The sequence below is a fragment of the Thalassophryne amazonica genome, chromosome 4 (genome assembly GCF_902500255.1).
Source record: "Thalassophryne amazonica chromosome 4, fThaAma1.1, whole genome shotgun sequence".
NCBI lineage: Eukaryota > Metazoa > Chordata > Actinopteri > Batrachoidiformes > Batrachoididae > Thalassophryne > Thalassophryne amazonica.
This window is the reverse complement of record NC_047106.1, coordinates 25,849,717-25,875,402: the sequence shown is the minus strand read 5'-3', so window position 1 is coordinate 25,875,402 and position 25,686 is coordinate 25,849,717. Positions and strand designations below refer to the sequence as shown.

At 43.2% G+C, this 25,686-nt stretch overlaps 1 protein-coding gene across 3 annotated transcripts in view; it reads right to left on the bottom strand.

The window, feature by feature from the left end:
- The window catches only part of kmt2a (lysine (K)-specific methyltransferase 2A), a 152,918-nt gene that overhangs the window by 11,154 nt on the left and 116,078 nt on the right, over positions 1 to 25,686 (bottom strand). For 2 of the 3 annotated variants that reach the window (XM_034169284.1, XM_034169285.1), the window contains exons 17-31: positions 21,539 to 21,753; positions 21,330 to 21,433; positions 21,106 to 21,243; positions 20,869 to 21,027; positions 14,683 to 14,794; positions 14,490 to 14,568; positions 14,167 to 14,327; positions 11,857 to 12,003; positions 9,105 to 11,706; positions 4,885 to 7,497; positions 2,802 to 2,870; positions 2,499 to 2,719; positions 992 to 1,066; positions 316 to 490; positions 99 to 206 (exon numbers count right to left, since the gene is read on the bottom strand). In XM_034169284.1, the coding sequence (XP_034025175.1) occupies positions 99 to 206; positions 316 to 490; positions 992 to 1,066; positions 2,499 to 2,719; positions 2,802 to 2,870; positions 4,885 to 7,497; positions 9,105 to 11,706; positions 11,857 to 12,003; positions 14,167 to 14,327; positions 14,490 to 14,568; positions 14,683 to 14,794; positions 20,869 to 21,027; positions 21,106 to 21,243; positions 21,330 to 21,433; positions 21,539 to 21,753 (6,978 nt within the window). The remainder of the gene's footprint in view (positions 1 to 98; positions 207 to 315; positions 491 to 991; positions 1,067 to 2,498; positions 2,720 to 2,801; positions 2,871 to 4,884; positions 7,498 to 9,104; positions 11,707 to 11,856; positions 12,004 to 14,166; positions 14,328 to 14,489; positions 14,569 to 14,682; positions 14,795 to 20,868; positions 21,028 to 21,105; positions 21,244 to 21,329; positions 21,434 to 21,538; positions 21,754 to 25,686) is intronic. The other variant, XM_034169286.1, reaches the window with a different exon arrangement.

Below are 25,686 nucleotides of genomic sequence, written 5' to 3'. Positions count from 1 at the left end.
CAATAGTGTTGTATTCATATTTTTGGGTACTGTTATCTGTCAGCAATTCTGAACACTCAGTTGATTTTTTGGGGGGTTTTGGGGGCACTGACGCTAACCTGGCAGTCCTGAGCTGCCCTTCTTCGTCATCCTCTTCATGTGGCCTATACTCTGGAGGCTGTCGGTGTTTTGAAGCCAAGAAGTTAAACATGTCAAACACAGACCTCCTGTGTGGCACACACGGAGAAGGCCGCGATTAGACAAAAATAGTGCTGCAATTCTAAAGTCACTAATGTTAAAATAAATGCTTTAGCGTGTCATATTTTCACTCTTTACCTATGGTGGACCTCTGCGCGAGCTGAGCCATGGGGATTGATTGGAGGTTCGTCTGAGTCCTCAGGCTTGTGGAAGCGGAAGCGATAACTTCGACAGTGTCTGGATCCATATAGCTGCTCCAGGAGGAAAATCACTGCCTCATGGACGACTCCCAGCATGCTCAGCCCGTTCACACCTGCAAGGAGCAAAGAAACATAATAATAGGGCTACAAAAAAAAGTCTATGGCTTCTTTGAATCAGGTGCCAAGAAGCATTCGCAAAAATTTTGAATCTTGCAACTATAAAATGGTATTTGATACAATGGAGAAAATTTTTGCAGGGGAAAAAAAAATCAACACACACTCAGATAACACAAAATGGAGTCCTTCAAACTGTAAGCTGGTAATGCAACAGTACCATACTCAGAATAAACTAAAGAGAACAACACTTCACACTGGTTAAAGTAAAAAGAAGACTATTCTCACTGCTTTACCTCATGAATCAATCAAGTAAGATACATATGCAAAGAGGCACGAGTGACATTTCTGAGGTTGGGATTAACTGATAGATAATTTGACTTTTAATGCTAATTTTTAATAAAGATATGTAACTGAAAATATCACCACTTTCATCACTCCAAATGTTCCTATGAAAAGTTTTTGGACAACAATTTATCTCAGTCAGAGTGAAGCCTCACCTTCGAAACAGAGCTCTTTGAGTTGTGCGTTGGTACGAGCTTCCTGCACTTTATCAGTCAGGGATTTCCAGGCCTCTGTTGAGGGACAGGAAATTACAAGAATAAAATCTCTGTTAATATAGTTATTACATATAATACAGAAACAAAAATGTGTGGCTCTATTTCTATTTACATTCATTTGTGATGAGGTTTACTTACTTGTGCTTCAAACACATTGGTGCTTTGTAAATGGAAATAGCCTCAAGCTCTCGGGAAGTCTACCGATATGGGACTGGTCCCGGAATTGGACCACCAACTGTTCTCAATTCCACACAACACAGCTTAGGACTCTGGTGAGGGCGGTTGCATCTCCTCCTCTCTCCTCTATGTCTACTCCAACCTTCAAAGTCCCTACTTCACCGGACTGTGAATTCTTCGAACTATATTTGGATTAACCATGGAATTGATCAGCTGGTCTCTGAACGCTATTGGTACCATTTTTCAACAAGGAAATCAGAGCTGGGGACCGTGTGTGCCCAGATGGAACCTACCCTGCGAGCTATGTTCTTGACGCCTGGGAGAAGTGGCACGTTGTGTGCTTGGTACCACTCTCTGTAGAGGACATCGAAGACGTATTTATATTTGGTTTTATAGTGGGAGGGCTGGTGCTGTTTGGTTTAGGTGCTGCCCTGGCCTACCGGACAATTGGCAAGACGGCTGCGACCAGAACCACGACCTCTCACCTGTTCATCATGATTAATGGGTTGGGCAAGGCTTTACATTCTCAGACTGCATTACCCCTTGAACTCAGATGTAAGTTGGAAAACATCTCGGAGCAGATGTACGCCTTGCAAAGGAAGATGTCGGAGACCAGGGAATACTCATAAATTGGATATGGTCGGTCAGAGGAGCTGTAAATGGTGTTTCTCTGCTTAACCCTAAACATGGCAGGCTTTTCAGCCTGTGAAGGTCAAAACGCCCCACTGTTTTCCTCCAGAAGAGTCTCTACACCATTCGGCTACCCCTCTTATCTTTCTGCCCTCCCCTACAGTCTGATGGTGTCAAGGCAACTCTAGACATTTTGCACACACTGACAGAAAATGATACAAACTCATCTGACTGATACAAATTCATCTCTTCTGAACAAATGATGCACTGGTTTCAACTGAATTAACAACTGAGTGGGAAATGAGATGGACTACCAATATGTCGACCTGGGTTTGATTCCTGGTCACACTACCTGTATATTTGGACAAGACACTTGATATTCACTGTCTGAGTCTACCCTGCTGTAAATGGGTAGCAGCCTTCAGATGGGGAAGTAACCTGTGGACTGGCAACTCGTCCAGGGGGATTTAAAGAATGGAACTTCACATCTCGTGCAACCTGTGACAAGGGTCACAAGTACCCCTTATCACAGGGTTTTTTTTTTTTTTAATCTTAATCCACACTAACCAAGCACTGACTGCCCAAAAAATGCTACGGACCAATATAACATTTTTTTTAAAGCTTAGGACGTTTTTCTCACCATCAATACTTTCGCAGCGAATGTGGAAACCGTCCTCACTGCAGATTTCAAAGATGATGCCCTTTTTGGGTTTGCTATCCAGGACCGTGTCCTTACTGTTGCCATCTTGTTCTGGTGGTATAGATACCGGAAGGCCTGCGCCACCGCCTCCTAATGGTTTGTCTTTTCCCACTACTTTACCTGGTAATACAGGGCCTTCTGAAGTCTTTTTACTGAGCACACTGGAAAACAATCAGAGGAAGCATAAGAACTCTCTCATATGGCTACTATGAAAACACTAAACCAGCATGAATGATTACACACCTCTTGGTGACTGCCTTGTCTGTGGTCTTTCCTGTGTCCATGGGTTCAGCAGTGCTCCTCTCTTTGAAACTGTTTGCAAAGGAGATGGGCTCAGTTTGAACTATACTGTACCTAAAATTCTTTACAATGTATTTATTTCACTCCACACACTGAGGTAGTATTTGTTGATGATTATCATAAAAATTTAACCTCACAGCTAGTGCCACATCCTGATATCCCACCTTACTCTCCATAGTAGTTTTCATAATTTCTGTACATAACTGATGAGCAAAGGCGCTGAGGTTGTACAGAACAGCACACACTTCATATTTAAAACTACACTAGAGAGCAAGAAAAAAACCTGTCACTGCTTCTATAACTTGCTACAGTCTTACTGTTACAATTGCACAGAACAACCATTTATCTACATACACTCAACAAAAATATAAACGCAACACTTTTGGTTTTGCTCCCATTTTGTATGAGATGAACTCAAAGATCTCAAACTTTTTCCACATACACAATATCACCATTTCCCTCAAATGTTGTTGACAAACCAGTCTAAATCTGTGATAGTGAGCACTTCTCCTTTGCTGAGATAATCCATCCCACCTCACAGGTGTGCCATATCAAGATGCTGATTAGACACCATGATTAGTGCACAGGTGTGCCTTAGACTGCCCACAATAAAAGGCCACTCTGAAAGGTGCAGTTTTATCACACAGCACAATGCCACAGATGTCGCAAGATTTGAGGGAGCGTGCAATTGGCATGCTGACAGCAGGAATGTCAACCAGAGCTGTTGCTCGTGTATTGAATGTTCATTTCTCTACCATAAGCCGTCTCCAAGGCGTTTCAGTGAATTTGGCAGTACATCCAACCACCCTCACAACCGCAGACCACGTGTAACCACACCAGCCCAGGACCTCCACATCCAGCATGTTCACATCCAAGATCGTCTGAGACCAGCCACTCGGACAGCTGCTGAAACAATCGGGTTGCATAACCAAAGAATTTCTGCACAAACTGTCAGAAACCGTCTCAGGGAAGCTCATCTGCATGCTCGTCGTCCTCATCGGGGTCTCGACCTGACTCCAGTTCGTCGTCGTAACCGACTTGAGTGGGCAAATGCTCACATTCGCTGGCGTTTGGCACGGTGGAGAGGTGTTCTCTTCACGGATGAATCCCGGTTCACACTGTCCAGGGCAGATGGCAGACAGCGTGTGTGGCGTCGTGTGGGTGAGCGGTTTCTGATGTCAATGTTGTGGATCGAGTGGCCCATGGTGGCGGTGGGGTTATGGTATGGGCAACGTCTGTTATGGATGAAGAACACAGGTGCATTTTATTGATGGCATTTTGAATGCACAGAGATACCGTGACAAGATCCTGAGGCCCATTGCTGTGCCATACATCCAAGCACATCACCTCATGTTGCACCAGGATAATGCACGGCCCCATGTTGCAAGGATCTGTACACAATTCTTGGAAGCTGAAAATGTCCCAGTTCTTGCATGGCCGGCATACTCACCGGACATGTCACCCATTGAGCATGTTTGGGATGCTCTGGACCGGCGTATACAACAGCGTGTACCAGTTCCTGCCAATATCCAGCAACTTCGCACAGCCATTGAAGAGGAGTGGACCAACATTCCACAGGCCACAACTGACAACCTGATCAACTCTATGCAAAGGAGATGTGTTGCACTGCATGAGGCAAATGGTGGTCACACCAGATACTGACTGGTATCCCCCCCAATAAAACAAAACTGCACCTTTCAGAGTGGCCTTTTATTGTGGACAGTCTAAGGCACACCTGTGCACTAATCATGGTGTCTAATCAGCATCTTGGTATGGCAAACCTGTGAGGTGGGATGGATTATCTCAGCAAAGGAGAAGTGCTCACTATCACAGATTTAGACTGGTTTGTGAACAATATTTGAGGGAAATGGTGATATTGTGTATGTGGAAAAAGTTTTAGATCTTTGAGTTCATCTCATACAAAATGGGAGCAAAACCAAAAGTGTTGCATTTATATTTTTGCTGAGTGTAACTAGGAGCAAAGATACAACACATTATACATGACAAAAACATGTGACTGTCTTACCCTGGGTTTGATGAGAGCCGTCCTGCTGGGTTGCTGTGTTGTTCCTCTGCCTTGAGCTTCTTCCCACTGGTGGCCTCTGAACGTTGCCTACTCCTTTTGGCTTTCGGCTTTACTTTCTCCGGCCCTAAGACTGCAACTGACTTGGAGCTAGAGTGCCTTTGTTCTGAAGAAATTGAAATGGGAGTTGTTCTACAGCTCTGGGAGGGTGCAGAGGTCTGTGTCTGGGTCAGCAATCCAACAACTTGTCCCTTGGCAGGGCTTAAAGGAGTAGTTTGGCTGGGAGCTAAAGTTACAGTGGTGTTTTGAATGCAGTCTATAGCCTGTGACTGTGGTTTCAGGAGAGAACCACTGCCTTCTGACTCCCCTTGCTGGTTTACAGCCATGCTGATAGTTTGCTGGGAAGGCAGGACGCAGATGCTGTTGGCTATGGATGTCTGAACACTTGAACTAAGCTGTGACATCAAAGGAGCTCCTCCTGCAGATTGAAGGACAACTGGCTGATCTGTCAGCCCTAGACCATGTGGGCTTGCCTTAAACAACAGGCTGCTAATGGAGCCTGTGATCTCAGCAGAGCTGAGGACGGGAGCAGAGAGAGATACCGAACCTGGAGCAAGAAGGCCAGTTGCACCACTAGGGGGTACAGATACAACATTCAACACTGACGGACTTGGGTTGAGACCAGAGACTGTACAGGGTAGAAGATGAGCAGTGGAATCATGGCTGAGGATACCTGTCTGGGCAGAAGCTGGAATCCTCGGCTGAAGGAGAGTACTGGGATCTAAATACATAACTCCACCTGATTTTGGTCTTTTGATAATATTTGGAACCTTGCGTTGGGAAGCAGAAAGTGTACTTAACTCAACAAGACCACCAGGTTGGCCAGGGATGCTAGCAGTAAGCTGAGGGGAAGACAGGTTGATAAGAGCCATGTTTGGAGGGCCCACATCAGAAGGGGCCAAAGCTGGCTGACTACGAGAGCGGGCCAACTTTTTGGTTTTTCTTGGCTGGAGACGGGAAATGGGCCTTTTCTTGCCATGAGCAGATGCTATGACCGTTGGGGAAGAACTGAGAGAGGAGGGACTGGACACAATGGCAACACTGGGCCCTAACTCATGTGGTCGCCCAGCTTCCGACACCAGAATCTGAGAATGGTCATGAGACTGTGAGGGCAACCCAATAAGAAGTCCCGAGGTGGTACTTGGGATTCCTGGCTGAAAACCAGTCTGCGTGGTTCCTGTAAATGTGTGAATGTGAGAAGGATGAGCCATGGTACCCAAGACTTTGCCCCCAGCAGGAAATATTGGCTGAGCTGGGGAGAGACCAGTATTCAAACCTGTGGTGAGTGTCATAGAGCTCAGTACAGTGGGAGAGCTGGTGTCCATCACTCCAGTAGCACTGAGTTTTTGGGTCACACCATTTGGGACAGTTTGAAGGACATAGAGGGGCTGGAACTGCTGGTTTACCACAATAAGTTTCTCTGGGGGTTTGATGACCGCTGTGCTAGAAACATGAGCCTGTGTTGGCCCTGGACCAGTGGCTGGACAAGGGCTTCCTGGAACTGCACCTGAGGCTGCAATATACTTCTGACCCTGAAGAGGCAGGGAGGGAGAACTTGGTAAACCAGGTGTACCAGAGCTCCTGGGGACATCCTGATTGCCAGGAGGCTCAACTACCTGACCAATAGCAGGGCTAGGGATGAACTGTTCAGGAGTTACATGGCCTTCATTCACTTGTGTGTCTCTGTTTCTTAATGTTGTACCATCGTGCTGATTCTCAGAAGGCGACACACCTGGCCCCACTCTCTTCTTGTCTCCAGTTTTCTCTCTACTGATTGTCTCTGTGTCAGATGTCAAACCCAACATGCTGCGGTCAGACCGGTCTGAAATGAGACTGCCGGCAGTATGGTTCTGGCTGCTACTAACAGTAGGGCTGCGTGTGGTCAGGACGGAGAGGTCAGATGGCAGCTCCAGAGGAAGAACATATGGCTCCTCTACAGATATGGAACTATTCACACTACTCTCCACAACCCCACTGCTTTCAGTACTGGGCAGCGGCTGGGAAAAGTCATCAAACAGAATGTCTTTGCGCCGGTTGACGTCCACCCCAACATAGGTTTCATCCAGCAGCAGCTCTGAAGAGGAAGGCTCAGGCTGCTGACCCAAAGTCTGCATTGACATAGAAGGAGTGTTGAGGACAAACTCCATGATGTCTGATGGAAGAATGTTGCCACAATCATCACTGTTGTTGTTGTCAGAATCTGATTTTAGCAGGTCTGTGCTGAGGGACAGCTGGGCATCCAGAGGATCTTGGCCCTGACTCTGTGGCTGGGACTTAACCCCACCTCCTAGAGGAAGACAGTTTTCTTTCTGATTCTTTCTGCTTTCTCGAGTGTTACTGCTTACTGCTCCGCCGTTATCAGTCTCCTTGCTTGATTCGTGCAAGTCGAGTTTCTCAGTGTGCCTTTCTCTGCCCCTCCTTTTAGCAGTATTCTTGTGTGTAGTGGATGATGATGTGGCTGTAGTAGTTGTAGTGCTGGTTGTGCAGATGCTGGTATCGCTCTCTGAACCATCATCAACACCATCAAGCTGGCCAATATGCTGCTTCCCCAAAGTCCTGTTAAAATGCAGCAGATATTGGAAAATATATAAATATGACAGCCCCAAACAATATATATATATATATATATATATATATATATATATATATATATATATATATATATATATATATATATATATATATATATATATATATATATATATATATATATATGTTTGGAGCTACAGCTATTAACTACCTGTAATACAATAAACCTGTAATGCAATAAACTACACTTATTGCAAAACAGACTTTAAATTATTTAGGTTCAAAGGACAACTACAACTTAGTTATTTAAACACAAAACATGTAAAACCAAACAAATATGTGCACCATAATCCATGTTTCTGTTGTATCCCCCAACTGTCACATTTTATCAACCATGCAAATATGGCTCTACATATTGGTGCAATTTGTAGCTAGCACAATTAACTATTCACATTAGCCAACTGACACACTTCAGTTTAAACAGACACTAGCTCAGACTACAGAAAAAAGGACTGCTTATTTCTACAATAGACCTGAATAACTGGCAGTTCTTGTAATTTTCCTATTACAATGTTCTTATTGTTTTATTTATAGGTCAGGTGTGTGTGAGAATCCATAGACTGGGAGTATTTCTGTCTTCCAAAGACTTAGTCAACTTTATTCACATTATTTCTGTGGATGCAATGCAGACAAAATTAATTAAATAAATAAAAATAAGCCACGTCACAGAAATCAACAGTGTAATAGCGCCATATAATCTGGATTCCTCAATACCATCAACGCCGTGACAAGTCAGTTTTCACCTATAATAGTACAAAACCCCTGCCCTATGAGAAATACTTTTTTAATGACACCAACAAAAGTAACACCAAATATCAGATGAGCTAGTTCAGACAGGCAACTTGAACTGCTTTGTGCCATGTATGCTTGATATGCCTCACTCTATATAATTACCACATGCTTCCTACTAAAACACACTCTCTACGTAATCCACTAAACAATCCCTTCAAACAGGGCAGGCTATTTAACATACAAATATTGCAGCTCCCCTTTGACAAATGACTCCACTGCTGCTGCTGCTCAGGCCTGCCTCCACCACAGCATCTACCTGTGAGCTTGACTGGGGAAAAGTACCTACATAATCATCACTCCCCAATAACACAACCATTTGTGGGGAGTGACGAGGTCACAGCCCAGATGGCAATTTCAATTTATTAATTTATACAGCGCCATCTCACGACACAGTCGCCCCATCATCATCATCAACTCATATTTAAAATACCTGTTAAATACTTTTTGAATATACATGTAACGGGCTCATTTTCACACAGACATAACAGTGATGAAAATGGTTAATGTGATTGTGTTGTGTGAACTAGCAGACTTCAACAAGCTGCACCCTACAATAGTTAATTAAACACAGCTGAACACAGCGACAGGTTTGTTGACCGTTGAACTATAAAAATGTTTCATTTCTAAAGCTCTTAATCAACATGAAAATTTGTGGTGCAATAAAAGTGTCTTACAAAAAGAACAGACGTTTTTCTACCTCATATGGTTGAAGTGCACAGCAGCATTATACTTTGACATGACCTGGAAACATTTTGAAAATAATGAAATACAGGTGAACTTACACTGCGCTCAGCATATCGGCTTCAGCTTTTCCTTGTCCCCTCTGTTGTTGCTGCTCTTCATCACAAAGGAAGCGCTGGAGCTGAGAGCCACGTCCGAGACATTGGTCGATCCCTTCTATAGATGGTAAGCCCTTGCCAGGACTTATTATTGTTCGGTTGAAGTTGTAATAGTAAGAGTCTTTACCCCTTTGTTTCAATCCAGTGTCTTCATCCTCTCCACTGTCCCCTGAAGAAGATGAGGTACTGATATCGTCTGCACCATCCACCTGCCCTTCAGCAGACCTCCTGCTGCCACCAGTCCTCCTTTTAACCACAACCCCTGCTGCATCTCCGCTGCCATAGAAGGGAAGATCCTCCTCACCATAAGAGCGAACCGCGTAGAAAGGTGTGAGGCCATAAAACATGTTGGAGCGCGCACGAGCACTGCGTCGAGGGTAGCGCCGCTTAGCTGATCCAGACCCATCGCTGTCATCCTCGTGATGCTTATCATCCATAGCCCTGTCCTGGTCATCTTCTGGGCCATCTCCGTCATCTTCTGGGCCTTGAGTGAGGAGGCTGTGGTGGTCTCGGAGTCGACTGTGTGAATGATCTTTGTGAAGATCGTCTTCTTCTGTTTGGGTCTGAGAGTCAGACTCAGAGCTGTCACTGCTGCTGGCAGAGGGTGAAGAGAAGAGAATGGAACGGGCAGACAGACAACTCCCCTGGCCTGCAGGAGAGACAGCGGAGGTAGTGGTTGTGCTATGGCAGGAAGAGGAAATCCCACCAACAACACTGGTCCCATTGGGGTCCATCTTTATATCGGTCTTCAGTGGAGCTACACTAAGAGGTTTGACTGATCTCTTTTTGTCCCGAGAGGTCATTGAGAGCTGGTGTGTTGGTGGTTTGACGTGAGAGTGCGAAGATGTCCTCATTAGTTTTTGTTGCGCTAAAGCAATATGTTGTTGTAAGTGCTGAAAGTTTTCCAGACTGTCCAGACTGGAACTGATCTTTCTCTCAGGACAGGATTTTGAGGATAACTTGTCTTCTCCCTGGTTCTCAATCCTCTCCACCTGAGCTTTTCCATGGGCTTTGGTGTTGTTTCCCAGAATTTGAGCATTGCTATTGCTGTCATGGTGAGAGTTGGAATTTTGTGTGTTGGAGCTGCTGGTAGCTTTAGTACTGTTATTGAGAATTGGGATTTTGTTGCTGCTGCTGTTGTGGAGACTCTTTTCTCGGTCACTGTCTTTGGACACATCTCTGCTGCCTGCCATCTTAACTTTGGAGTGTTTGTCATTGGCAGCTGAGGCTGTAGGTGGCAAGGCTAACTGCATGGAGCCTCGTTTAACGACGTTATCTTCTGTTAGTGCTTTTGATGACCAAAGAGGCGTCATAGCGGCAGCAGTGGTTGGACCTGATGAATAATCATTTGATTTACGAATGCTGCTCTTCTGGATGGAAACCTGTGGTGTGCCTGATTTCCCAACAACACCATCCTTTTGGAGAAGAGCAGGTATTGAATTTTCAGTCCCGGCATTAGACTCCTTTCCAGTGGCTGGCTTGTCCTTAGAGATGTTAGATGTAGGAATGCATCTTTGATCGGGCAACGAACTTGTTGAAATGTCCTGATCTTTGCCTCGTTTGTCTGTCTGTATGGTGCCACTACCTCTCTGCTGACCTGTGAGAACAGCAGTGCCAACTGGAGGGGAGGACTGACCTGAGCCAACAGGTAGCAGCCTCGAACTCTTACTCTCACTTCCACCCTGTCTGGACTGACTGCTATGGTTGTTGTCTTTCCCTGAGCCAGGGTCTTTATTTCTCTCTGTGCTTCTATAACTAGAATCTCTAGAAGGAGGTCTAGCCTTGTCAGACTCTCTACTAGATGGCCTGTCTTTATTTTGGCCTGGGTCTTGTCCTATTTCCTTGCTATACTCTCCATGTTTATCAGAGTCTCTACTGAGTGATCTACCCTTTTCAGCATCTTTATGACCAGAGTCTCTGGAGGATGGTTTGCTTTTGTCCATTTCTCGACTGTTTGAGTCTCTGTTTGCCTGTCTCCCCTTCTCAGAGTATCTGTTTACTTGTTTACCCTTTTCTCTTAAGGGATCTCTACCAGGAGGTCTTCCCTTGTCTGTCTCTTTCAGACCCAGGTCTTTACTCAATACTCTTGTTTTTTCTGGCTCTTTGGCTGGTGGCTCACTCTTCTCGGTGTCTTTGAGCCCAACCTCCCTGGCTGCCCTATTCTTATCAAAGTCCTTTGAGCTTTGATCTCGAAATGCAATTCTTCCTCTGTCTGCATCTCTAAAGCCTTGGTCTTTGGGTAGCTGTGGTCTGTTCCTGTCTGTGCAGAATGGTCTACCTCTGTCATCATCCCTCTGTGCTGAATCTTTGTTGAAGTATTTTGTCTTTTCTGGGTCTCTGGCAGGAGACGGGATAAGGGGAGGAGGTGAGGTAAGCGGTCGTGATATCTGAAGAGAAGTGACCCCTCTCTGTCTGTTTGGGTGATGAGTAGAAGGTGAGAGACATGGAGAGCTGTGGCGTCTTGAGTCAATATTCCGCCTGACTGGGGTCATTATGGAGTTATCTCCTGCCACAATGTCATGACTTTGGGGCTGAGAAGAACCACCTTTAAATGCAAACAAAAAGTTCAAGATTTCAATCAATTCTTAAATACAACTGTTTTCTGAAAATTACCGTATTTACAAATATATAGAAAAAAATATTTTTTTCCTTCAAATTTTATTGTAAACCACAACGGTAATGCATATTTTTGTACCTGGAGAGGGCATAGGCCGGGGGCCCAGTGAACGCTGACAGGGAGGGTAGCTGGGATGTCGGTTTCTGGTGTAAACCCTGAGCTTGGGAGTGTTGGAAGGAGACAGAGTTTCGGAGCGCCTCGGAGATTCAAAGGGATCAGGAAAGTCTTTTGAATTAAGAGAAGTTGAAAAAGGACACAGTTTAGATAAATATATTTACAGTTGTGTTCCAAATAATAGCAATGTGTTTAAAAAGTAAGTAAAGCTCAAAATCCTTAAATAGCTTTCATTTCCATACATGCAAATGCACTGGGAACAGAGCATATTCTATTCTCTCTCATCTTCAACCGCTTAGTCCACATAAGGGTCTCGGGGGGCTGGAACCACGAGGCGGGGTACACCCTGGACAGGACGCCAGTCTGTCACAGGGACTGCATGTTCTATTCCAAATAAAAACATGAACAAAAATTTATCAAATTTGTTATTACTTTACAGAAGGCTAAGAAAAAGGAATACTGGGCTGTTCAAAAAAATAGCAGTCTGCATTTTTCTTTCTGTGACCCTTATTATACCCATACAGGTGGCCCTTATTTAAGGACAAAGGAAGCGAATGCTGTACATGCTGGCTGTAGTGCATTTCTCTCTGAAAATCTGAGATAAATGGGTCATTCCATACATTGTTCAGAAGAATAGTGTACTTTGACAAAAAAAAAAGAAAAGAAAGTTGATTGGAGAGGGGAAACCATCTAAAGAAGTGCAGAAAATGATAGGCTCCTCAGCTAAAATGATCTCAAAAGCTTTAACATGGCAACCAAAACCATAAAGATGTGGAAGAAGATGGAAAACAGCCATTCAAAGGGATTGAAAAATAGCCAGAATGGCAAAGACTGAGCCAACAATCAACTCCAGGGTGATCAAATAAGTACTGTAACAATTAGAAGTTGCCTATGTAAAGCCAAGCTATGGGCAAGAAGCCCCGTGCAGTCCTATTGTTGAAAAAAATGACGTGTTGAAGATGTCACAATTTGCCAAAGAACACACTGACTGGCCTTGGTGCAACATTTTATGGACCGATGAAAGCAACATAGTTTTTTTTGGGTCTAGGGGCCACAGACAGTTTGTCAGACAACCCCCAAAAACTGAATTCAAGCCACAGTACACTGTGAAGACAGTGAAGAATGGTGAAGCAAGCATCATGACACAGGGACGTTTCACATACTAGGGTGTCGGGTCTGTTTATACGAGGGATCATGAATCAGTTTGAATACATCAAAGTACTTGAAGAGGTCATGTTGCTTATGCTGAAGAGGAAATGCCCTTAAAATGGGTGTTTCAACAAAACAATGACCCCAAACACACCAGCAAGCAAGCAGCATCCTGGTTCCAGACCAACAACATTACCGTTATGGAGTGGCCAGCCCAATCCCGGGACCTTAATCCAACAGAAAACTTGTGGGGTGATTTCAAAAATACAGTTTCTGAGGAAAAACCAAGAAATTCAGAAGAACTGTGGAATGTAGTCCAATCATCCTGGACTGTAATACCTGTTCACAGGTGCCAGAATTGGTCGACTCCATGCAACACAGATGTGAAGCAGTTCTCAGAAACAGTGGTTATACAACTAAATAATAGTTCACGGATTCACAGGAAATCTTCATACACTTTTAAGTTTATACAGTAAAAGTTTGAGCTTGTAAAGAAAAATGCAGACACTGCTATTTTTTTTTTTTTTGAACAGCCTAATATTCCTTTTTCTTCACTTTCTGTAAAGTAATACATTGCATAAATTGTCCTTCATGTTTTGATTTGGAATAGAACATGCAGTGCTCCCAATGCATTTGCATGTATGGAAATATAAGCTATTTTAAAGATTTTGAGCTTTACTCACTTTTTTAAATATACTGCTATTATTTTGAACACTACTGTATATACATGCACTTCTAAATGTAGAATGTTCAACTGGCAGGTTGTAAAAACTCCTCTCTCTTATGTGATTAACAGCTAGATGATGACACCACAGCCGAGTCTGTACTATAAACGGTTGATAATTACAGGATGGTGAAGGAGCTTTAACTACTGAAAAAAATGGAAATGACTTAAAGTACAGCAACACAGATTGTTTACAATTTTGCAAAGTTTACAATATTCCAATTATTTATTTTATGCATTCCAGTTGTGGCTCTCTAAAAAGTGAAAGTCATTTGTGGATAGAAAGCTCATGAATTGGTTTGATATTTTAAATCCAACTCAATGTTTCACTTGGCTGCAGGATCATTTTCCCTTTGGGGACAGTAAAGTCAGGTTAATTGTATGAAACCCCTCTACCTTACCTGATAGTGCAGGTGGGCTGTGTGCTATAGTGCGATTTTCCTCAGGTGGCATCACGCCCTTCAGGTCAGACTTTTCCACTGGAGGGTGACAAACAAGAATCCTACAGGTGTACACGCAGCGCTTTCGAGCATCTATTGTACTCCAGTACACCCTTGAACACCTGGACAGAGAAATTAAAGTTTCATGCAACACAGCCTCTAATTATTAAATCAACCTAGTTGTTAAATGAACAAACTTGTTAAACTTTACATATAGAAATAAAAGCACTTAAAGCAGCCAGGCATTGCACAGATCATATTAAGTAAGAAGGAACAAAACTCACTTGTATCCTACAGGGAAGAGTTTCCGCTTGCAGTCTGAGAGTTCAGTCAATATACCCAAACAATCAATGGTCATGGACCCTGTAATGATGGTGTTTGCATTAAATCAGCATTCAATGAATAACTAATTATAGCAAGTCAAACAAAGTTACTAACATGATGCACTCATCCACAGTTTAACACCAACCAACCTACCTATCATCATGTGGATATTTTCAGGCTCCACTCCTGCCAGCCACTTACTCCTGAGACTTAGGCCCTCCAGGTCTACCAGGATCCTGCGGGTCACCTCAAAACCAGACACCACCTGGGTAAAAAAAAAAAAAAAAGACACAAATATAAACTAGGACTGCAAGCAGTCATATACGGGCCCTCGTTCCACGCGACCGCCTACCCAGGCCAGTGGGTACCATTGTGAGCACATGCGGGCATGTCCATGCAGGGGCAACCACTCATCACACAGTTAAAATTTTAAACAAATCACACAATGCATCAAGGAGTTATGACATGTTGATTGTTCATCCACTAGGGGGCGCTCAGTGTACAAACAGAGGGGTTGGGTGTGTTCAGGGGCCAACCGTCATCATACATGTGAAGTTTCAAGTCAATCAGGCAAAGCATGAAGGAGTGTCATGACTTGATGTTCCATGGCAAAGGGTCAAAATGGCGGCATCATAGCGGCCACACCCTTCAACATAGAGAAAAGCTTTCGATAACTTTTGGTCAGTATCATCTTTGGATGCTGTCAAAGAAATTTGAAGTGCATTGGACAAAATCCCTAGGAGGAGTTCGTTCAAATACAACATGTGGAAATCATTTCAAAATGAGAAGAAAATTCAAAATGGCCGACTTCCTGTTTAGAGTAGACTCATGGTGCAAGAGACTTTTTTGTACGTCTATGCAAGTCACACATGTCTACCAATTTTCATCTCCCTACTCCAAAAAAAACCCCTATGGGGAGGGGTTTTTGAAATTTTCAAGGGGGCGCTATTGAGGCACTTTGCACCGCCCATGGGCGAGGCCCCTATGAACTGTAGGAGGTTGTCATGCTTGACCTGTGTATCAATTTTCATGATGATATGACAAAATTAAAGCCGTCAAAAGGAAGAACGTAATTTCATGGCGAAGGGGCGATATTTGGTACGCCGCCACACAGAAGCCGTTACTCGTACGTTCACGGCGATCATCGCCTACGTTCACCAAGTTGTTCTGCATGTTTTAGAAGTGGAAGGAAGTTGATGGTGTTAAGTATGTGACATCAGGACCTCTTAAAGTAAAAATAGGACATTTCCTGCCACCACTGGGGGTCGCTATGGCGCAGGTGGGAACTTAAGATATGTAGACGTTCAGGGCGGAGCTCTCATCATGTTCAGCAGGTTTGAAGGATCTACGATGAAGTATGTGGGCATGACAGCCGTTCGAAGTGAAATGGCGTGCTCCGAAAAGCTCGTCAAAGTTTGATGACCCCTAGCAGCCACGCATTTTGACTTAATTAGAATCTTTTCATAACTTTTGATCACCATTGTGTTGTGATGATTTTGACCGAATTTGAAGACGATCGGATGAAATCCCTAGGACGAGTTCGTTCAAATGTACGTAGTGGAAATGGGCAAAAATGGCAAAAATTTGCTGAAAATCGAAAGTTAAAATCAAAATGGCCAACTTCCTGTCGATATTTCACCATGACAGTAAGAGACTTTTTCATGCGTCCTGCCATGGTAAATACGTGTACCGAATTTCGTGAGGCTACGACGAAAAAAGCCCAATGCGGAGGGGTTTTTGAAAATTTCTAGGGGGCGCTATTTTTCTGCGACCATGTGCAACGCCCCCAAAATATTGAATTTCGGATCCGGCCGGATGACTTTGGAAAGTTTGGTGAGTTTTTGAGCATGGAAAGAGGCTGAAATTCGATTTCAAAAGTGGCAAGAATAATAATAATAATAACTAGGACTGCAAGCAGTCATATACGGGCCCTCGTTCCGCGCAACTGCCTACCCAGGCCAGTGGGTGCCCTTGTGACCACATGTGGACATGTGCATGCAGGGGCAACCACTCAGCACACAGTTAAAATTTTAAACAAATCACACAATCAATCAATCAATCAATCAATTTTTTTTTATATAGCGCCAAATCACAACAAACAGTTGCCCCAAGGCACTTTATATTGTAAGGCAAGGCCATACAATAATTATGTAAAACCCCAACGGTCAAAACGACCCCCTGTGAGCAAGCACTTGGCTACAGTGGGAAGGAAAAAAAATGCATCAAGGAGTTATGACATGTTGATTGTTCATCCACTAGGGGGCGCTCAGTGTGCAAACAGAGGGGCTGGGTGTGTTCAGGGGCCAACCATCATCATAAATGTGAAGTTTCAAGTCAATCAGGCAAAGCATGAAGGAGTTATCGTGACTTGATGTTCCATGTCAAAGGGTCAAAATGGCGGCACCATAGCGGCCACACCCTTCAACATAGAGAAAAGCTTTCGATAACTTTTAGTCAGTATCATCTTTGGATGTTGTCAAAGAAATTTGAAGTGCATTGGACAAAATCCCTAGGAGGAGTTCGTTCAACATGTGGAAGTCACCCCAAAATGAAAAGAAAATTCAAAATGGCAGACTTCCTGTTTGGAGTAGACCCATGGTGCAAGAGACTTTTTTGTACGTCTATGCAAGTCACACATGTGTACCAATTTTCATCTCCCTACTCCAAAAAAACCCCTATTGGGAGGGGTTTTTGAAAGTTTCAAGGGGGCGCTATTGAGGCATTTTGCCCCGCCCATGGGCGACACCCCTATGAATTGTAAGAGGTTGTCGTGCTTGACCTGTGTATCAATTTTCATGATGATACGACAAAATTAAAGCAGTCAAAAGGAAGAACGTAATGTCATGGCGAAGGGGCGATATTCGCCATGCCGCCACACAGACGCCGTTACTCGTAACTTCACGGTGATCATCGCCTACGTTCAGCAACTTGTTCTGCATGTTTTAGATGTGGAAGGAAGTTGATGGGGTTAACTACGTGACATCAGTACCTGTTTAAGTATAATGTTCCATGGCAAAGGGTCAAAATGGCGGCACCATAGCGGCCACACCTTTCAACATAAAGACAAGCTTTCGATAACTTTTGGTCAGTATCGTCTCTGGGTGATCTGGAAGAAATTTGAAGTGCATTGGACAAAATCCCTAGGAGGAGTTCGTTCAAATACAACATGTGGAAATCACGTCAAAATGAGAAGAAAATTGAAAATGGCCGACTTCCTGTTTGGAGTAGACCCATGGTGCAAGAGACGTTTTTGTACGTCTATGCAAGTTACACGTGTACCAATTTTCATCTCCCTACTCCAAAAAAACCCCTATGTGGAGGGGTTTTTGAAAGTTTCAAGGGGGCGCTATTGAGGCATTTTGCCCCGCCCATGGGCGGAGCCCGTATGAATTGTAAGAGGTTGTCGTGCTCGACCTGTGTATCAATTTTCATGATGATGTGACAAAATTAAAGCCGTCAAAAGGAAGAACGTAATTTCATGGCGAATGGGCAATATTCGGCATGCCGCCACATGGACGCCATTCCTCGTAACTTCACGGCATTCATCGCCTATGTTCACCAATTTGTTCTGCATGTTTTAGAAGTGGAATGAAGTTGACTGGGTTAAGTATGTGACATCAGGACCTCTTAAAGTAAAAATAGGACATTTCCCGCCACCACTGGGGGGCGCTATGACGCAGGTGGGAACTTAAGATATGTAGACGTTCAGGGCGGAGCCCTCATCATGTCCAGCAAGTTTAAAGGATCTATGATGAAGTATGTGGGCGTGACAGCCGTTCCAAGGGAAATGGCGTGCTCGGAAAAGCTCGCCAAAGTTTGACGACCCCTAGCAGCCACGCCTTTTGACTTAATTAGAATCTTTTGATAACTTTTGATCACCATTGTGTTGTGATGATTTTGACCGAATTTGAAGACGATCGGATGAAATCCCTAGGACGAGTTCATTCAAATGTAAGTAGTGGAAATGGCCAAAAATGGCAAAAAATTTGCTCAAAATCGAAACTTAAAATCAAAATGGCCGACTTCCTGTCGATATTTCACCATGACAGTAAGAGACTTTTTCGTGCATCCTGGCATGGTAAATATGTATACCGAATTTCGTGAGGCTACGACGAAAAAAGCCCAATGCGGAAGGATTTTTGAACATTTCTAGGGGACGCTATTTCGCGATTTTTCTGCGACCATGTGCGACGCCCCCAAAATATCGAATTTCGGATCCGGCCGGACGACTTTGGAAAGTTTGGTGAGTTTTTGAGCATGGGAAGAGGCCGAAATTTCGATTTCAAAAGTGAGAATAATAATAATAATAATGATAATAAATAATAATAATAATAATAAACAGCGCAATTACAATAGGGTCCTTGTAGGACGTTGCCTACTCGGGCCCTAAAAAAAGATGACAGCTGCTTCAGACCGTGTTGACAACCACTTTGTAATCTCAAAAGAATGATGCAGTGGCATGGGCAAAGATGGAAAGATTGAAAGTGCCTGTCTGGTACTGCAATTTATAACTAATAATGTTTTCCCTAAGTCGATATGACTGTCACGGTGTGCATGTTTCTTTGTCAGACAAATCGATGTGCATCTGGATACACTGTCTGTGATCAGATGCAAAAATGATAAAAGTAAGTGAGTAATGATAGGATGCACTGCATAGAAAGAGTGCTGTGGCTGCTGAATTAGCTGATTCACCTCAGGTTTAACCATAAATATGAACTATGAAACATGTTGGAAATAACAGCCATGTTTTCCAGAGTGTAAGTTGCACCTGTTAAAAATGCCTCTCGAAGAAGAAAAACCATACATAAGTCACACCAGAGTACACATCACACCTTTTTTTCTACCACACACACACACACACACACACAAATGGCATTCTCAGCTTTTGAATTTGGATTTTTTTTTATGCCCTGTTGAAGTGTATTTTTTATTACTGGCATTTATTATTTTACAGTGGCTTGCGAAAGTATTCAGCCCCTTGGCATTTCACGCATTTTAATTTGTTTATGGTATTTCAAATACAAAAAGTAAATCAGGCTTTTCAATATAAAAAAATCTAAAATCATCTTCCTTAGACTCAAACTGAAAGTAAATCTGTACAAGTTGATATAAATTAATTAAAAATATAAAAGCCAAGAAGATGGGTTGCATAAGTAATGGGCCCCTTTGGTATAATACCTGTAAATAATCAGTGTTATAGCCATTTTTCTTCAGACAAGTCAGGGGATGGATACATGAACATTTCCAAGTCACTGAATATGTCTTGAACTTTATTTACATCAATTATGAAGAAATACAAACAGTATGACACTCTATGGTAAATCTGTGTGGAGTAGACAGTTCTCAAAAACTGAGTGAATGTGCAAGAAGGAGAAGAGTGAGGAAAGCCACCAAGACACCCAAACAACCCAGAAGAAGATACAGGCTTCTGTGGCTGTGATTGGAGAAATTGTGCATAGTGCATGTTTTGCATTTTGTATCCCCAGTTATACAGCTTCATGATGAAGTGGTACAGAGGAGTTATACTCCAAAAAATATGATACATTCAAAATAAAGTGAACCATCAGTGACTTCAATGTAAAGTTGAGCAATAAGGCAAAATATTTTATGATCTTTTTATCATGAAAATTTAATCATGCCACCAGTATGAAGAGTACCTGTTAATATACTGAAACCTGAAAAAATGAAAGGATTCAACTTTTACCTTTTCTGTATTTGCAGAATCATTTGGCATACAAGGGTGTTAAGTGCTACACTACTACTACCACCACCAATACTACTACTACTACTACTACTAATTTCCTTTATGAACATATTTTGAATAATGTGCTAAAAATTCAGGGGTGCAAATCGTAACCAGAACTGTCCCTAGTAAAATAAGTTGTTTTGGCTTCTCCCTTTTTCCCTTGGGGTCGCCACAGCAGATCTGATATGAATCAGAATGTTGATTTGGCACAGGTTTTATGCTGCATGGTCCTGCTGATGCAAGTCCACATTACATGGACAATGGGCACGGGTGGTGGTAAACCGGGTGCTCTGGAAACAAGCCCACTAACCACTTTGTCACCACGCTGCTTCAATCTTTACAATCCTAATAATATGTAAATACTATATTATACCATTGTGCTGCCTGTCTCCATGACATCTCAAATTAATGTTCATAGGTAAAAAGTCAATATTTATAAAATCGAGTCTTCTGGCTTTAACTCATCTCCAAATATCTTCAGATGATTTAAGTGACTACTTATTACATTTATAAATTAATGAATTAATAGATAAATTTAACAAATAAGAATAAATAGTGACATTATTTATAAATAAATAATAAGATTTTCTTACCTCTCCCCTGATGTGCTCCTTGTGCTTTGGACAAAAGACTTTCTTGTCCTCCAGGAAGACGCAGTGACACTGACGGGCACACATGAAGTGATAGCTACTGGTGCACGAGGTGAGGCAGCAGGCAACAGTGGCACCAGGCCTTTGACACTTCTCACAGTGCTAAGTAAGAGGCACATCGAAGATGGATGAATAAAAATGCAGTTAAGACTTTGTGTGGTGTAAAGTATTATGTCTTACCAACTGTTTTCCTCTTAAAACAGCCAAATGAACATTCTTCAGAGAGCCATTGTCGTCCTCAAACACCTCGGCTGACCACATCGCACAATTCACATGGGTCCACTCATTTTGACCGATGTACAGCAACCTACCACCCTCCTAAAGCATACAGGTGTGTTCTGTTTGACCCAGACAGACGTATGTGTAGTAAAGTAAGGACTCACTTCATCACATGTATGACTCACGTTCGTGTTCTCATCGCCGTACTTCAGACACAAAACACACAGCCGGTTGTCAATGACACCTGGTGGAGGAGGAGGAGGAGGCAGCTCTGGACTGTCTACCTGATCTGAAGATAACAAAACAGTGTTTTTTTTTTTTTTTATGGGAAATTTGGCCACTGGATGTGCTCAGACAGTGTGTGCATATTTTTCACACAACCAGGCTGCCTTACCGGGCAATAGTGGGGGTGGTGGGGGTAGAGATGGAGGAAGCAGAGGAGAAGATACTGGAGAATCTGGTTCACCGGGGGTCTTGGGTCGGGGAGCTGGGATGATCTTTTTCATGAGATGTGGGTGCTCAGCGCGGGAAAGCTCCTGTCTCTCCTGCCACTGGGCGTAGTTGTGGTCCAGCGATGGAGGCAGCACAGCGTTGGGGAGGAGACCACTGCTGGTGGACAACAACATTCACCACGAGCCAACATGAATGACGTCTGACACTTTGCTCTTACAACCACTGGTTGTACAACATGTCTCAAATCAAATGTGATGATTCAAGATCACTTTTAAGAATTTCAAGGCATGTGTTAAAGGCTTTCAAGGCTCTGTGTTAAAGCAACATGTCAGTTTAAAAATTTTGGCATAAGGCATCCAACAAGTCAGTGGATGGATACATGAAGATTTCCCAGTCACTGAATGTGTCCTGGAAGCATGAAGAAATTCAAACACTATGGTACTGTATGGTAAATCAGTCGAGAGCAGGAAGTTGTCAAAAAGTGACCAGGCAAAAAGGAAATCAGTGAGGGAAATCCCTAAGAGACCCAGAAGACTCTGAAGCACATACAGGACTTTTTGGCTGTGACTGAAGAAACTGTGCACATTGCAGGTATTTACCCATCTTCATGATGGAACGGAACAGAGATTTTTATAAGCATGACTTTATGAAAGAAAACATCAAATCTATGCTTTAGTCTTCCATGTGCCTGCTGGCAAAACAGCAGCTGAAAATTCAACTTTAAGATTAGCAGATGGTTTTATTTCCTGTAACTCATTGTGACTGTGGTCAATTAGGATGCTGAATTTTGTCTTTGTTCTCACTGTATCTTTTTGATTTGTAAACTGCTTAATTGTTTACTTTTTCAAACTAGCTAGAATCTTTTAAAATAAGTCATTTACAGAGGGCTCTTTTCATTCTGGGGACTTGTGCTTGTTTTCCTCCACCATATTTAGCAAGCTAGAATTTGTTAAAGTGTCACTTAAGGCAAAAGTTAGAAACTGCCTAACTTAGCATTCATACATAGACACAATCTAATTCCGAACTCCTGAAGGATAAGAAAGTAAAGTGTGTTAATCAAACTACTTGCATAAACCTACAACAGCACCCAACGGCTTGTGTGATGATGGGGCCTGACTCAGGCAGATGAGAGATTCAGGTAAGGTTAGGACCCCTTGACACATAACACGACTGAAGCCGACTGGCGCACTGAAGGAGGAACTGCATGCCACTCGTGAAAAATCTGAGCCGCCTCAAAAGCCTCATACAGCTGTCACCACAACCATTCACGCACACCAGCAGGCGAAAGACAGTGAGTGCCCATTTGACCCCCTCTCGGCAGGTGCCACAAATTCCAGGTGCCACACACAAACATCCAACACCACTCGCTGGGCACTTAGAAAAGGTGGGGCTATTCACACTCCTGACACGATAGTGGAGTGCAGATGATCACATTTGAGCCGTCTGTGAAAACTGTCTAAGTGCCACATGAGTGTGCTGTTACCAAGCAACACACATGGGTGTGACTGGGCTAACCCCCCCACACACACACAGAAATGGAATGTAAGAGTATGGTGCCCCCCCCCCCCACAACACAAATGGCTTGTGGAGTGTGCCCCCCACACACACACACACACACACACACACACACACACACACACACACACACACACACACACACACAAAACACGATCCTACATTGTCAGGTGTGTCCAGCGCAGTGCGCAGCTGAACAGCTGACCGCTGTGTACTCGCAACTCAGATGGGGGGCATATGCCTTGCATTCAACAACATGAACAACACTCCAGCAATGCACATGTGTGTGCGGGCTCTCATGCTCCCGTCCATTCCATCTGACAGCACGGCTCAATGGACATGACGTGTTAAATTAAAAACACAGAGAACAGGACAATTAAATAAATACATACAACAATAACAATAATTACATTAAAAAAATACATAATCACATTACAAAGGAACAGAGTAAGACTTTTGTCTTTGAGCTGAGTTTGTTTGGTAAGTTGGGCGTGTCTGCGCGAGCTGCTGCTGTTGAGATCTGTGGACGTGCAAGTCACAGCTGGAGAACACGTACCATGTTATGATGGACATGACCTTACAACTCTCCACCATGAGGGGCATGCGTATGCATGCTGTCCTCATATGAAAAAACTTATACAAGGTCTGTTAGAAAAGTATCAGACCTTTTTATTTTTTGCAAAATCCTGATGGATTTGAATCGTGTGCTTGCATGAGCAAACCTTGAACCTTCGTGCGCATGCGTGAATTTTTTCACGCCTGTCGATTGCGTCATTTGCTGGCAAGCAGCCTTTGTGTGAGGACGTGTGTTGTGCTCTCATCGGATTTTCATTGCAAGAAAAATGACGGAACGACTGGAGCAGCACCACATCAAATTTTGCCAGAAACTGGGCGACAGCCAGGTGGATACCATTTGGAAGATTCAGACAGCTTTCGGTGATGATGCTATGGGCATCACACAGATTAAGGAGCGGTACGCTCCAGGCGGCCATCAACATGCTGAAATGACCAGATCATTTCCAAAGTCAATCAATCAATCAATCAATTTTTTTATATAGCGCCAAATCACAACAAACAGTTGCCCCAAGGCGCTTTATATTGTAAGGCAAGGCCATACAATAATTATGTAAAACCCCAACGGTCAAAACGACCCCCTGTGAGCAAGCACTTGGCTACAGTGGGAAGGAAAAACTCCCTTTTAACAGGAAGAAACCTCCAGCAGAACCAGGCTCAGGGAGGGGCAGTCTTCTGCTGGGACTGGTTGGGGCTGAGGGAGAGAACCAGGAAAAAGACATGCTGTGGAGGGGAGCAGAGATCGATCACTAATGATTAAATGCACAGTGGTGCATACAGAGCAAAAAGAGAAAGAAACAGTGCATCATGGGAACCCCCCAGCAGTCTACGTCTATAGCAGCATAACTAAGGGATGGTTCAGGGTCACCTGATCCAGCCCTAACTATAAGCTTTAGCAAAAAGGAAAGTTTTAAGCCTAATCTTAAAAGTAGAGAGGGTGTCTGTCTCCCTGATCTGAATTGGGAGCTGGTTCCACAGGAGAGGAGCCTGAAAGCTGAAGGCTCTGCCTCCCATTCTACTCTTACAAACCCTAGGAACTACAAGTAAGCCTGCAGTCTGAGAGCGAAGCGCTCTATTGGGGTGATATGGTACTACGAGGTCCCTAAGATAAGATGGGACCTGATTATTCAAAACCTTATAAGTAAGAAGAAGAATTTTAAATTCTATTCTAGAATTAACAGGAAGCCAATGAAGAGAGGCCAATATGGGTGAGATATGCTCTCTCCTTCTAGTCCCCGTCAGTACTCTAGCTGCAGCATTTTGAATTAACTGAAGGTTTTTTAGGGAACTTTTAGGACAACCTGATAATAATGAATTACAATAGTCCAGCCTAGAGGAAATAAATGCATGAATTAGTTTTTCAGCATCACTCTGAGACAAGACCTTTCTAATTTTAGAGATATTGCGTAAATGCAAAAAAGCAGTCCTACATATTTGTTTAATATGCGCTTTGAATGACATATCCTGATCAAAAATGACTCCAAGATTTCTCACAGTATTACTAGAAGTCAGGGTAATGCCATCCACAGTAAGGATCTGGTTAGACACCATGTTTCTAAGATTTGTGGGGCCAAGTACAATAACTTCAGTTTTATCTGAGTTTAAAAGCAGGAAATTAGAGGTCATCCATGTCTTTATGTCTGTAAGACAATCCTGCAGTTTAGCTAATTGGTGTGTGTCCTCTGGCTTCATGGATAGATAAAGCTGGGTATCATCTGCGTAACAATGAAAATTTAAGCAATACCGTCTAATAATACTGCCTAAGGGAAGCATGTATAAAGTGAATAAAATTGGTCCTAGCACAGAACCTTGTGGAACTCCATAATTAACTTTAGTCTGTGAAGAAGATTCCCCATTTACATGAACAAATTGTAATCTATTAGACAAATATGATTCAAACCACCGCAGCGCAGTGCCTTTAATACCTATGGCATGCTCTAATCTCTGTAATAAAACTTTATGGTCAATAGTATCAAAAGCAGCACTGAGGTCTAACAGAAC